Source organism: Pagrus major, chromosome 4 (assembly GCF_040436345.1).
Source record: "Pagrus major chromosome 4, Pma_NU_1.0".
Taxonomy (NCBI): Eukaryota; Metazoa; Chordata; class Actinopteri; order Spariformes; family Sparidae; genus Pagrus; species Pagrus major.
Genome location: NC_133218.1, coordinates 32474845 through 32489353, shown reverse-complemented (window position 1 = coordinate 32489353; position 14509 = coordinate 32474845). Strand labels below are relative to the sequence as shown.

At 43.6% G+C, this 14509-nt stretch overlaps 1 protein-coding gene across 2 annotated transcripts in view; it reads left to right on the top strand.

The window, feature by feature from the left end:
- The window catches only part of cd276 (CD276 molecule), a 71507-nt gene that overhangs the window by 41465 nt on the left and 15533 nt on the right, over positions 1-14509 (top strand). For both annotated transcript variants that reach the window (XM_073464827.1, XM_073464826.1), the window contains exons 5-6: positions 8008-8145; positions 11661-11702. In XM_073464827.1, coding sequence (XP_073320928.1) covers positions 8008-8145; positions 11661-11702 — 180 coding nt within the window. The remainder of the gene's footprint in view (positions 1-8007; positions 8146-11660; positions 11703-14509) is intronic.

Sequence of the window (14509 nt, the reverse complement as noted above, 5' to 3'; positions counted from 1 at the left end):
ATATATTCCAGCACAGAGCCATTACACATTCTCACACCCGCTCCGCCTGTAACGTAGCCTCTGCTTTGCTAACACGACAACCATGCAGTTTGCTCTGAGCTGTGTATTCAGCTAATTAGGCAGTCTACTGGGTATAGGATTACCTTCAACTGTAAAGATGAGAAAAATCACTCTAACCTTGCCCCTGGCATACCTGAGTAAGACTTGCAATCATCCCTTTAAATGTACCTGTGACTTAGCTTCCCCCAGCTTCCCTCCCAGAAACGTCAGTGACTGTCATACTGCTGGTCTGGTTGTAGGGTAAAACACAAAAAGCTTCCAGGTAGTTAAGTTATTGAAATTTCTTCAGTGATTCAGTTGTACTCATTTGTTTTTATGAGTATGTACATTATGCAGAGCATGAACACACACACACACACACACACACACACACACACACACACACACACTGACCTCACCCATTTTTTTTTAGTTTACTCCATTTCCTGCTTTGTGTCTTAACTTGTAGTACTATAATAAACCCGAGTCAAGAGTCACAGACCTGAATGGTTCACACAGCCAACTCACCACCACACACACCACAGATATCCGATTAAATAGACAATCTTTGATGTGAAGTTACGTTAAGCGATAACTATCTTACAGCCTGCTCAACTGTGCGATGATGTATGTTGCTAAATGATTACCATTATGATATAATTTGGAAAAATCAGCTTGTTACATAGCAATACGCCCATGTCATGGAGAACTTTACTATGTGTAATAGCAGACTAACCAATGAAGAAATCACAAACACATAATTAAACAAAAACACCAACACATTCTGATCAGTCTTCGTGACTACTATACCAGCAACATGACCAGCTGATCCCTGCGCTGTGCGGTAGAACTCATCTAATGAGCACCATAAAGCAGAGGTTGATGTTTGTCAGAGTGCAGTTGAAGGAAGTCTCTGATCTTCTTCCAGCTCTGTCAGTCCTCCACACTTTTATTATAAACTGCATATTATCAAACTAAAGTACAGATGCAGGGAGATCAAAAGCAGTGGATGTCAGTGTACACAACACAAGACGTCCTCATTTAGAGTGTAGACAAGAAGTTAAAGACATAGTTGGAGCACTTCATTGATGCTAAGCACATGAGGTCAATGGGTTGAAGGTGGCTCTCCATTGGATACAATTCTATTACAATGTTTTCTCAGTAACAATGGATTTCAGCCATTTTCCAGTGTGCAAACGTTCAAACAAACTTTTCAATCTTTCTTGCAGCGTAAATCATCTCACCTCAAACATCTCTTTGTCGTGACTGTTCTGCAATTTCTTCTCACTTTATGTGCATCAAGGTGATACCATATTGCCATATAAAAGACATATTCTCGCTTTCAGTGGGAGGTTTTTGTCACAGCTGAGTTCTGCAAAGGTCCGACGTGCACTTTATACCATGGTCTCTTGCCAGAGAAAAAAATATGAAGACCGTTGATTTGTATTTTCATGATTTTGTGATCAAAATATAAAGTTTTACACAAGCAATAACCTTGTTTCCCTGGCAACACCTGAGGGTTTGACTAATACCTGCAACAATCATTACAATCCCATAAGGTTCTCCTGCAATGGAAACATTGTCCACTACTCCAGTAAATAGGATAAACCTTACATCGATTTAGGAGCAATGTGTGAGTAGTAGTCTACTCAGCTCATAGAACCCTTCGGCTCAGCTATGCTAGCAAAATTCAGTAGTCAGTAACATTACGTAAGGTTGACAAATAGTAAGTATAATCTGACGGATTGTTTGACAACAAGACAAGCTAACCAGCCATGTCAGTATCCCCAAATAGCGTCCCCTCAATAGCAAGAGTTTCATGGACAAATGATTACCTAGGCCACAAAATCTTTTGCTGCCTTTGTAAGTAAGATCCCCCTCATCTACACCGTTTGCTTTCTTTTGTCATTGCAAATAAGTCGCTCATTTTCCAACAGGCCGTATTGTCTTGTCTTTTAGCAGTAAACCGCAATGATCCACATCCATATCCTGCATTGACCTGCAAATTGCAACTCAAGTTCAGTCCGTCTCTGTGTCTCATTGTAGCCTTTCTCAGTAGTGTGTGACCATTGGATGGCGGGGAATATTCAACTGTGGATCAATCAGATAAAAGTCTGACTCATTTTATGGAGGAGGTAACCTTACCTCACCAACACATCATTCTAAATCCATAGCGCTGCACTAAAGTCAGAGCGTCTTTGGACTGTGAGCCAACCTTCCACTGGAGAAAGGTCAGAAGCAGCCTGACATGTCTGAGAGACAGCTTATGAGTCGAGTGTGGACTAATACCAAAACTTCATTGTGATTCCAGCCCAGTCCAGCATTCACGCAGGTACCAGCTCAGTGCCTGCTTGCTTGCGAAACCACAAACTCATTCACCTGCTTGTTTTCGTATCTGCTTAGGTCGCTTGGTCACTCACCCGCCTGCCCCATCTCTCCAACCTTCACTGACTCACTAACTCATCCACCTTACTCTCCCCCTCACTCTTCACCGCGTCCCCCCCACCACCACCAGATGGCTTTTATAGTCCTCCTGCTGAGAAAAAAAGAGGGCTGTTAGAAACTTTATTCCTATAAATGCAGAGCCATTACTCTGTTTTAATGTGCACGTCTGCACATCATACACTCGTGTTTGCCACGAGCCCATGGCGTCAAGGGAAGGGCAATAATGTCAGACAAATTGTGTAAGTAAATGGGCACTAGGTCGTCCTAGAGACGAGCACATTGCCTCCCTGCATGCCAATAAGACAGTGAGGTAGCAGCGCACTGAAAAGCAATTTATTGAAATGCAAAAAGAGGAGAGAAGGCTCAGAGCAAAGATGCTGACAGGACAAAAACCTGTCGCTATCCATCTCAGTTTGCCAAGTTTTCCCTCTACAAGTGAGCTTCTCACCCTCTCCCAGAGAGGAGAGGTGTTCCCTAGAAATATAGCAAGAACAGCTGGTGTGCCTGTGCAGTCACAAGCTTTTCATGCTGGGGCTGAATGGGGAGGGTTCGGAGGTTTTGATGGACACCTTCGAGGTTGATAATAAAGGGCGCTAATTGAAACTGAAGCTGAAACAAATTCAAAGTCATTCGTTCAGTGTAATCCTAATATTCATGCTCATGTTTTTCATTCCGGCTAATCCGTGTCCTCTGACACCAAGGCCATCTTCTTTCCATTAGCACTGCTGTTGTTGTTTCTGCCAATCTCCTTCCTGTGAGATCGGCGGTGGTGCACAGAAACTGAATAAAAAAGTTTAAATCACCCATGTCTGCGTGCCTGTTTGCACTCTGCTGAGGTAGTATGTATCAATCACCTCACCAGTGTTGGGTGAATGTGATTTAAGCGTGAGCTCCTGTTTTGTCTCACTGAGTTTTATATCTCATTCACTTTACGGTTTCTTCCCTGCCTCCCTGTATTGTCTGAATGAATGTCTTTATCTCTGCCATGTGACTCATTTTTAGAGAGATATATAAGCCTATTTCATGTGCTGGGGCCTGGCTGTGCCTCTGTGGTCTCCAGGGCTGTATAGGCCCTCCAGCAGGGCTGGGCCCGGCTGCTGCTCAACCCCTGGGCTAGCCCCTGGTCCACCTCGCTCTTCTGTGATCAGCACCACTCCTCTACAGGCCCTCCTCCGCTCTCTTCCTCTATTTTCACGAGCAGGCAGAATAAGGCCAGGTTGTTCATGCTGACAATGAAAGAAAAACCTAATTGACTCTTCCTCTCCTCTTCCTCATCCCTCCAGCTTGTCTACAATGAGCCTTGAGGCTCTTTTTAGCCTGAAGCCATCCTTCTGTCAAGGGACATTATTCTCCTTTGGTCACAGCTTAAGAGGCTAGGTTTCTTCTAGGCAGGTAAAACTGGGCTGACAGTTGGAGAGAAAGCAGCTTTGATCTCCACTGTCTTCACATTGCAGAACCAAGATGACAGGCAAGGGAGTCTTAGGAGCACTTTATTCCACCAAAGGTGCTGGAAAGAAAACACTCAGGCTTGTAAAAACGCCTGCAAATCTTGGCTCTCACATTCACTGAAGCCCAAACAATACCTAAGCTGGCCCCTTGTGAGTCCCCTATAGTGTCTTCCTGAGACTCGGGGAGCCTCATTCCTCACTGGTGATGTGCCCTGTGTTAGAGGCTCCATATGGAGGTGGTGTTTTATCATACTCTTGCCTGCCCCCATTAAATATCTATTTTTACCTGAGCAGTCTGCTGTGGCCTTGTACGATACACAAACACCTACGGTGAAGCACCACCTATAAGAAGTAACAGTAGAGGATTGGCTCCAGGTGTGGTCGATATCACCTATAAAAAAGCGTTGCAAACATAAATTGAAGGTACATTTGTAGCTACCGGTAGTCCCTTTTCATTATAAATAATTTAGAAAATGTGATAGTGCTGACATTATATGTACAATATATTAGAGAGTATAATAGAACAGCCCCATTTATAGTCTCTAAAAGTGCCACAGTGTTGACTCAGTGGCTCAGACACAGTTTCAATAAAGTATGAGTGTTTTAAGCAGGTCATGGTATTGGATTTGCATTATATGGTGCAGGTGTTCCTGTTACTGTGACCACCTGCTGAATCATTCAGTAATGTGTGAGTCCTCTTCAAGTTCACACAGAAGGTGTCGACCTTCTTGGCGCCAACACACATGTGACAGGGACATTTTATATATGAATAACAAGAATACCAGAAGCTAATAAGTTGCGGATCACATAGCAATCAAAATAAGATACATATATGCACATTAACCATATGATACATATATGTTTAGATTATTGATGTCACAGTACATAAATCAGGAAGGATTCGTGCAAAATGGTGGCAGCAAACTCTAACCACTACATGTGGCTGCTGACAGTGGCAAAATGTTACCAGTGCAGCTTTATCAAGACACAGCAAACATACAGAATGCAATAAAAACCTTCATAAACTTGCAGCGTGCAGTTTAAATGTGCTGAAATGTGCAGAATTTTGTCTCGACTCTAAGCTTTCACGTGGTAGTAAAATAAATGACAGAAAATGCAAAGATATACTATATTTATAGTGTCATTTTATGTGCGCTGACAGGGTACGTACTTCAGCCCCTATCCATTTTATGTTTACCAGTCAACTTACAATGAGTGAAGTGGAAGGATGTAAATAGAGACAGGATCCCTGGTGAGCGTGTGGCATTTAGGTCTGTAATTAAGATTGTTTTGTTTCATTCTCTATCATATCATGTCAGCTCGTTACAGACGCACATTTTCCGCTATTATTTATGTCTGTCTTGATGCGTGCTACATATTCATAGCATCCAAAAATTGCCGAGTGTGTGAAGTGAAGTTTGCTGTGTTGGGTGCAGCTCTTGAGTCTGAGTCTGCAGACTCTGGGTAATGTGACAGTGCAGCCCAAAGCACTCCATCCTTACCCTTGCACAGAGGGAATAGGGAAAAGGGGAAAGAGAGAATAGGTAAACAGAGCCATTAGAGACAAATCTATTTCTGAAGAAAACAAAATCACATCATCAAACAAGAGAAAAAGAAAAATATGATCCTGCAGCCCTTTGGGCCCTGGCGTAGCAATGATAGCCGACTATGGCATTTGTCTTTATCAGTCTGCCTTGAGGGAGGGAGCGCGTGGTGGAAAGGTGTGAGAGTAAAAAGAGAATGAGAGAGACGATGTAAAACAAAGAGCGCCGTGTCTTTTTTACTCGTCACTAAGCGCTGGACACATTTGTTACTTTTCTGGTTTAATGAGACGTTAAGGGCTCGTGTATGAGTATTCCTCTTTCATACATGTTTCGTGGTTTTATGCCGTTGGTACGGAGCTGCTCTCAGATGGCCATTCTTTAAATATAACAGAGTGAAGGGCTCGGTGGACAGCGAGCCACAGCATCATCAGTCATGGCTAGCCTGGGGAGGCATGCGCAGCTTCATCAAAATGACAAGATTGACTTTCCAGATTTTATCCTTTCTCTGTGACATTTGGTTGTTTATCCTGCTTTGCAGTAGCAGTACAAGAGAGTCTTTGTGGACTGAGAGACTTTCTTGAAATAGATATACATGGTTCAACAGACTGTGGTGACCTTAAACATATATTAAAATAAATACATAAAATGCATAGCAACATCTGCCTGAGCAACTATTGCATCTATATCACATGGGAGGCAGTGATACTTTTTGATTTGTTACCACCATTTAACCAAGGATAAATACTGATGTCACCATGCTAACATGCTCACAACACAATTGCTAACATGCTGATGTTATGCAGGTCAATGTTAACCATTTTAATGAAGTGTTTTAGCTTGTTAACATTTGCTAATTAGCTCCAAGCATGATGATGATGACGCTAGAAAAAAGATAAGAGATCACCAAAGTTATAATGATTCGACTTAATCTAATTCTTGTTGAGACATTTCACTCAAAATGTCCGATATGAACCTCATAGTGGTGTTGAAATAGAAAAGTCAGGTGATCACCAAAGTCATTAGGCCTCATTATCTTGGGACTGTGAATGTCTGTACAAAATTTAATGGCAATCCATCCAAGAGTTGTTGAGAAATATCAGTCTGGAGCAAAGTGACCGTCAGTTGGACGGACTCTGGCATCCCCGGAGCGGTGCCAAGCATGCATGTCTAAAAACAACCGCGGAATGAAGGCTGAACAGATATTTTAAATGACCCCTCTCTATCATTGGCGAGCACATGTCCCTCCTCCTCCCCTCTACGGCCCTGCATGGCCTTTCATTAACTCCGTTTCTTGGGACAATCGGGTACATCTGTTTCTCAGCATCAGATGGACTGGATTTCCATCTGAGAATTCATCACCTCCACAAGGATGCCTCTATTTGCCCTCCATCTTGGCTGGGCTGTATTATAGCCTGTCTGCCTGTCTTCATAGCTGATGCCAAGTCCTTACAGATGCTTCATCATTTCCTCTTTCCAATGCCAGTCATTTTTCAGTCTTTTTTTTCTTTTTTTTCTCTGTGTGTATTATTATTATCTGCCCAGAGCGGGCACTCTCTGAAGGAGGCCTGTTTGTGCTACAGCCAGGCTCACAGCTATTTAGTGGCTCGGCTGTTTTCTTTTCTTCTCCCTCTGTTCAGTTTGAATACCCCAGGGAAATTTGGCTATGTCTCTGATATCTTTTCTTTGTCCTGCTGTCCTTTTATTTCTCCTCATCAGTTTGCAGTTTGCCAAGATACTGTCACTTATTTTGACGTCTAATTGTCTCCTAAGGTTTTTTTTTTTTAAGCTGTCCAAAAGATATCTGTAGATATCATTGTACTTGTCAAAAAAAAAATGAAAAAAGATTTTCTGTAGGAATATTTAGAGCTTTTTTTTAGCGTATTCATGTTTGAAATATATCTCTAATTGTTTTGTTTTCATTCCTGTTTAGAGTGATAATGATAATAATATCTTAGACGTGTTAAAGAATATTAAAGCGAACGCATCAGATCCTCAGACATCTGAGCAATGCGTAGCAGAAGGCAGGGGGTGGGACAGTTAGTGCCAACATCCTCTATAAGCTGTGCCAATGCTGTTTCAGTGAAAACGACAACACAGTCTTTTGCGACTGGTGAGCTATATGCCATCTGGACTCAATTGAAAGACTCGAGTGTCTTAATTGGACGCTAGTAAAGAAGCTCTCGCTCCGTTCACACAAAGCAAGAGGTTCACGCTCGTTTCTGTTTCCTTTGACAGTCACGCTGAAAGTCAAACCTAATTCGGCGATGATGTGACAACGCCGGCGATGATGGTTGGAGATGATGATGATGATGATAATGGCAATAATCATCATCGGTGTCATCATGTTGTGCTTTAGTAGTTCTGCAGTCCGGATAATTCGGGGTTTTTATGAGGACGAACTCGAACAGCCAAATTGTCAAATGGTGAAATAATGGTGATGGATGCAGCGGTGACAGTTGTGCTTCTATTTTAGCTCTGCAAGAGTGAATAATGAGGCTCTCTCTCTCCTCTCCCTCTGCCCTTTGCTTCAGGTCAGAACATCGCGTTCCCCCCGGTGGCTCTGTGGGTAACTGTTGGCCTGGCCGTGTGTCTGCTGGTGCTGCTCATTGCCCTGGCTGCCGTCTGCCGCAGGAAGATCAAGGAGAGCTGCGAGGAGGCCAGGAGAGAAGGTAGAGGGAATGGAAGAGATGGGGAACGGGGGAGGGAAAAGGAGGGAGAGAAGTGACTGTGAAAATTCAACAGCGGTGTGTATATTCTTACAAGAGTACAATTCATTGGTGATAACTCGCTAGGAAATCCATGTTTAATCCTCAAGGTTAGATAAAAGCATGTTTTGGGGCTGTCTTGCCTTCATTAGGGGCAATATGAAAAGTTAATCTCAGAGCAGTGACAACTTCGGAGCTATATGCAGGAAAAAAAATAAAGTAATGAAATGATTTTCTGTTTTTTTTTGTGCTGTGTTGGCCTGCTGCGTACACAGTTCAAGGGCTTGCTGAATAATGAATGCTAACCTATCATGCTCTCAGGCCCTTTCAACCCTTCTCAGGGCCTTCATTAAAATGCAGAAGGCCTCCTTAAAGTCTTCACATAGTGAGCAAGTATATGATATGCATAATTGCGACGTGTTGCCCGGATCATGTGGGAGGCACGACGAAGAGCGAGAGAGATAGAGCAGAAAGCAGTGATGAGATGTTAACTGCTCAAGGAACTTTGAGAATCCAGAGGGAGTTCTGCTTAATGCGTATAGGCAGGATCTCGGATGGTGGGACACATATCTTCGGCAAAAGAGGAACATCATTACTCGGGTCCAGTAATTAGCGTTGCGGAATAGCTGAGGATCGCCGCAAGTGCAAAGAGAAAAAGTTTTGAAATGAGATAGATAGTGCAGAGCCACCAGCTCTGCTGTAATGAGATCCGCTCAGAGTGGAGGAGACATTTAAATAAAGGTCAGCCAGTGTCTGCACCAGGGCCCAGAGGTTTGAAAATAAATATGGAAGTGACACAGACTCGGAGGAAAGAGTAAATAGCTCCATGGAACATATGAAATCAAATGAAATGGAAAGACAGAAATATAATGCAGGTCCTCCCACGGGCAAAAGGCTGCGAGGGTTGTGGGGCCACTTTTTCTTCAGTGGAGTGGACGAGGAGCTGCGTCCTCCACCCCACCCGCAGCACTAAGACCAAAGGCAGGATTGATTACATGGTCATCCACCGTCCTCCTTATTGAAATGTTAAGTCTCATTCTGTCCCCTGCCGGCAATGCTTCTGCAGGCTTTTGGTCTTTTTTTTCCCGAGCACGAACCTGAAGAGTGGGAAAGCTGACTTTTATTCACATATCATGCCGACTCTTTTACTCTTGATAGAATGATACTGTATGAATAAAGATGTGGAGGGCTTTTTAAAATAGGATTGCTATGCACATATCCCGAGCTGTGGGGAGGGCAGGAAGCAGAGAAGTGCAACCTAATTGTGGTTGTCTTATCTTTTAATGGCGTTCCCGGGAATGGCCAGATTGAAGTTGACTCTTCTTTTTCACCGTGTCTGGGGTAGCGAGGGTGGAGGGGTCACTAAAAAGTGGAGAAGTAAGTAAGTCATTTTTCTTGGCTGTCATAATGTATGTGGAGAAGCCGAGTGTGTATCATAACAGAGCAGAGCAGGTTGTGGGATTGCAGTGAAAGCTCAATTCCAGGGCCAGTGTTGTATCCAGACACCAGCACGGCTCTGTTCCCTCTGATGTGTTTCTCCCTCTCTCATGTCCTTCCTTACATAATGACTGTGTGTATCTAATACATGCTCGCGCTGACCTATCCAGGGCCACTGTTCCATTTCTCCCCAGCTTATTTTACATTTAGATAAGCATATGATTTAATCAGAGCTACGCTCGGAGATGTAGGTGACGGGGGACGGATCTCCCATGTGTGACAGATGAAAGTCATAAGGGGAAGCAGTGTTTCCCCCAAGGGGGTTTTTACCATAGGGATGTTTCACAGGGGGTTAACCCTCAAGTTTACCATCGACCAAATGCAGTGATTTAACGATGAAATAACAGACATGTAGATGTATTTGTCTCCAGTTTACAGTATTTAAAAAATAAACAAACGTTTGTAAAATCCCTGGTCAAAATGTTGGCAAGAGGAGGCTGTTTTCTCTTTTGAAATGAGCAAAATTGTTTCATTTTTGTCACCAAGAGTTGATATTCAAAGACAGAGAAAATGAATTAAAGCCCACGCAGGACAAACAATTCTGTCATTAAGCCTTATGTCCCAATATGCACAAAGGATTTAAAAAGAAGAAGGCCCTGCTGTTTCTAGGGTGCAAGAATGAATTAATTAGGCCCACTAATCAGTGTATTTATAGTACTATAGGTTTACTAACTGGGGCCATTTGCCTTTGCTTACATTTGAAACACTCGCCGCAGTGAGAGAAGAGATTCAGCAGCAGTGCTGCAGCACATCTGTGAAGGGAGAACACAGAGGCAGAAGGGAGGATGATGACAAACAGTAACACTCTTCTGGCTTCACTGACCAGTCGTTTCTGTCCCCCGACTCGCTCGTCTTTTATGTGGTTTGTCCAGCTTTTGCGCCTATAAGCCACAGACACTCTGCTTACCCCCACACATGTGGGATGCAGCCAGTCTTTTATTGTAGCACTCTCAAAGTACATAGAAAGCAGTTCTCACTCCCTGCCCTGTGGATGCCCTCGCCTTCACCCTGACTTTAAGGAGCCTTTAAATGAGCCTCACTCTCCTATCAAAGCCCCCCCCCCACCGAGGTATTCCCACTGCTGCCACGATCGTGAGACTGTTAGTCACTTTGAAGGTGGTGAATAAAGTGGTGCACAGGCAACAATTCTGAAAATGTGAAGAAAAGGTATATGTTGCTTTTTTTTTCAAAATCTGAAGCTATTTCTCCAAAGTGATATCCTGGACTAATTACTGTTAATGTGTTGTAATATAAGGTGGACTGCTAATATGTGATTTTAGATAACCTGATAACAAAACACAAAGGAAAAGAAATTAACATATGTGATGCGGGTAAACTAATGCATATACAGGCTGCTTGCATCTGGGAATCTCAGCATGTTCTGCTGCTTCAATAATAAGAACTTTTGCTTAATTCCCCCAGAGGATTACAGTCTCTGCTGTCAAATTCAAAGAATATAAACAATTTAATTGTGTTGCCCTGACACTTAATTATCAATTCAATCTCACGTATCAGACACTTAACAGTGGATCTCTGATCCAATCGCAGTGAAAATGCTGTCACAGAATAAATATCAGTCGCCTGGATGCTCTGTGTCAGGCCTATTTTTAGCATGTGTGTGTGTGCACATGCATGCCACGTGTGTATGTAAGTGTGACGGCCATCGCTGACTTGCCTCCCTGACTGTTTACAGTGGGTTTTCGGAGAGCCAGCAGCTAAAGCCTAATGTGATTACTGTCTTTGTGAAAGGGCCGGATAAGAGGTTAAGGGGTGGGTATGGCTCTGCGTGTATGTGTGTGTATGATATGGCGGGGGGGGGCACCATTGTGAGGAGCTTCGTCGTCATATGGCTCTGTCGCCGCAGCTTGTCCTCTGAGCTGTGAAGGATCGGCTCACCATAGGCTTGTGATGAAGTGACTACATTGTGTGTCTGCCTTTGTACTGTGGCGCCCACTGATAATGACTCCTCTGTCTTCCCACAGCTGAAGAGGCCAAGGAGCTGGAAGAAGAGGAGTCAAAGACAGGTCAGCCAATCCACACCTGGTCAAGCCTCGGCCTCTGCATGCATCAGGGAGCTGCTGTCTGTTTTAGCTGGCACTGCAGCTGAGCCTGTGCTTGGTGGCAAATGCTGCACAGGAAACAGCAGCGGACAAAAATCCCCTTATTACATTTCACATCATTTTGCTGCAACGTATATTAAAATATTTAAATATGTTAAATGTCTTGCATTCAGCACCGTGAGCTGTGTAATCACGCAACGATGCAAACACCGTCAGAAACAGGCAGCGGTGCATTTTATCCACAGAAGACAACCAGAAAAAAGAATCAAGTGGGCAGACTGAGCCTGTAAGTGGTGCAATTAATTCTTTACACATGCCAAATATCACTGAAACCTGATCTAGAGTTGTATTGCAACACATATGTTATTTACTGTGTGCAAAAGCACTAAAGTCACAAAAATATCAAATAACAATCTCCTTTAAAAAAAAAAAGGTCCAGGTGGCAGAGACTCAACAGAACAAGTAGCTGAATGTTAAGTTTGTTTGCTGAAGTGTGAGTGAAGGCTGATGAAGCGTGAGTGCACGTGAGAAATGAGACCAGCTCCAGGCATCGAATCCATTCAACACAGCAACCCAGTGGCATAACTCTTCCACTGTGTGTGTGAGGGTTTGAGGGTTTGAGGCGGAGAGAGAGGGAGAGATGAACACGCTAATTTAGTGACGCCAACAAGCTGTTTTACATTATACGTTCCCCCAAAGCTACAGCTATAACAGTGAAATCTATCTTGTCTATAAATTTAATGGTAACAAGTTCCAAGTTGCAAGAAATGCCAACAATAGCACCGCCGCCGTGTCCTGCACTCAAATGATCCTGTTTACCGAGCCGAATTGATGTCGCGCCGAATCCTGGCTGAAATGTGTTATGCATATTGTTATCGCTCGGGATGAGTTGCTTTGAATTTTTATGATGAATAATCCGGCAAAATGGACAGACATCACCTGTGACAGTCCTTGCATCGCTTAGTGCAATACAGAGGTTTGGCAAGACACTATTCTTTCAGATCTAATTAGTTTAAATCACTCAACAAAGGCAATGCCCAGAAGGAGCTGGATTCCACATTTAGAAATTCTGCCCCTCGGTGAAGAGACATTTAACAACTGTTCAAAGGCGAGCGTTTAAACGAGGAAATAAAGATGAACAAGACTAAGAGTCTACAGCCACGCTAGCGGCTCTGAGAAGCCGTGTAAGGTAGAATGATGCTTTAAGCTATATGTTAATGTCAGCATGCTAACATGCTCACAGTGACGGTGCTAACATTGTGGTGTTTGCAGGAGCATGTGTAATGTTTCAGAGGAAAGATTAAATAGCTTTGCTTTTCGCTTTAGGCTGAATGCTATCACCGACATGCTAGCTACCTCACAACGTCAAAGCTAATATCATGATAATTAGCATCTTTGCTTTGCTATTTCTTTTGGGCTGGATGCTAAAATGCTTACAATGCCAATGCTAACATTGATATTTACTAATTAACATTCATTTGAAATAAGTTTTACCCACTACTCGTCTTTTGCTTTCCAATAATTGCAGTGAACCAGTACAAAAAACTTAGTTGTGTGCTTCTTTTTCTGTGATGAGAGTGATGAAATTATGCTTAGCATGACCTTATGAGTCCAGAATTAATTTCACCATTAGCAAGCAGAGCCAGCTTCTTCTGCCTGCCCAGCCTCAGTGACTACTGCTCACAGCAGTGAGGGCAGTTCTGAGCAGTTCTCCCTCAAGCGTTAATGTCATTAGAGTTATTCATTTGACTCCTTCTTTAGTCTGATTGAATTATTTAGCCTTTCTGTGAACGGCAAAGTTAATACCATGTGATTTTAATAAGCTGAGAGGTGAAGGAGAGTCTCTGAGTGAAGGGGGACAATGACTTTTATTCTCTAATGCCTTTCTCATGAATGTTTCAGAGAGATCTTGCAGCGAGGAACGGGGTCAGCCATCCCACAACTAGTGAGACTTAATAGTTTAGCTTTCGCTAAAGGGGCAGGGCAAGGGGGAGAACAGAACTCGGAGAGCGCAGGACGGCTGTATTCAAGAGACGAGACGGCAACTCGCAGCCACCCTTTGCTCTCGCTGCCTCTCGTCATCGTCCATGCACCTGGTTGATCCAGGTGGATGTTGTGGGCGGTGAGCTGGTGAAGTCAAGCTAATGGCTCTGCCTTATGAGATCACTCTGTAAGCACTCCAGACAGGCAGCTTTGTTTTGCCATCTGGCTCCAATTGCGCTGACAAAGGCAGAGGTTCCTGCATGAGACAAAGGAGCTGAAATGAGCCCCACTTTAATAAACCCAGGATGATGGGGAGCCACGTTTGTGTGTTATCTTAATGAGCTGTCCAAAGGAAAGTGCGCCTCCCCTTTCAAAGCCAGCCTGATTTGAACAATAACCAGTGATAACTAGGGACCTGGGCTCATTCATTTGCAGTGGGGTAGGATCCCTTTGTTGCCTTTACAGCAGCCGCAAATAATGTTTAACAAACACTGGCGCTCAGATTCTGGACTTATTTGCAGCTGCTTAAGCTAACAGCAACCCCTTTCGCACACTGGTACACATGCACACACATGCGAAGGGACACCCACAGCACACACAGAAAGAAACACTGTTACACTACTAATCTACATCCACATGCGGAGATGTGCAGTGTGTACAGTTGTCGCCGGCTTCATCCCTCACCTCCCCACCTCCTCCCTGAAATGTGTTCAGTAATCTGAGCATGATGTGCTGTTTAGAGGGGGCTGCAGTCACGCAAGTGCGGCTCCTCCTGTCAGAAGCTGGCT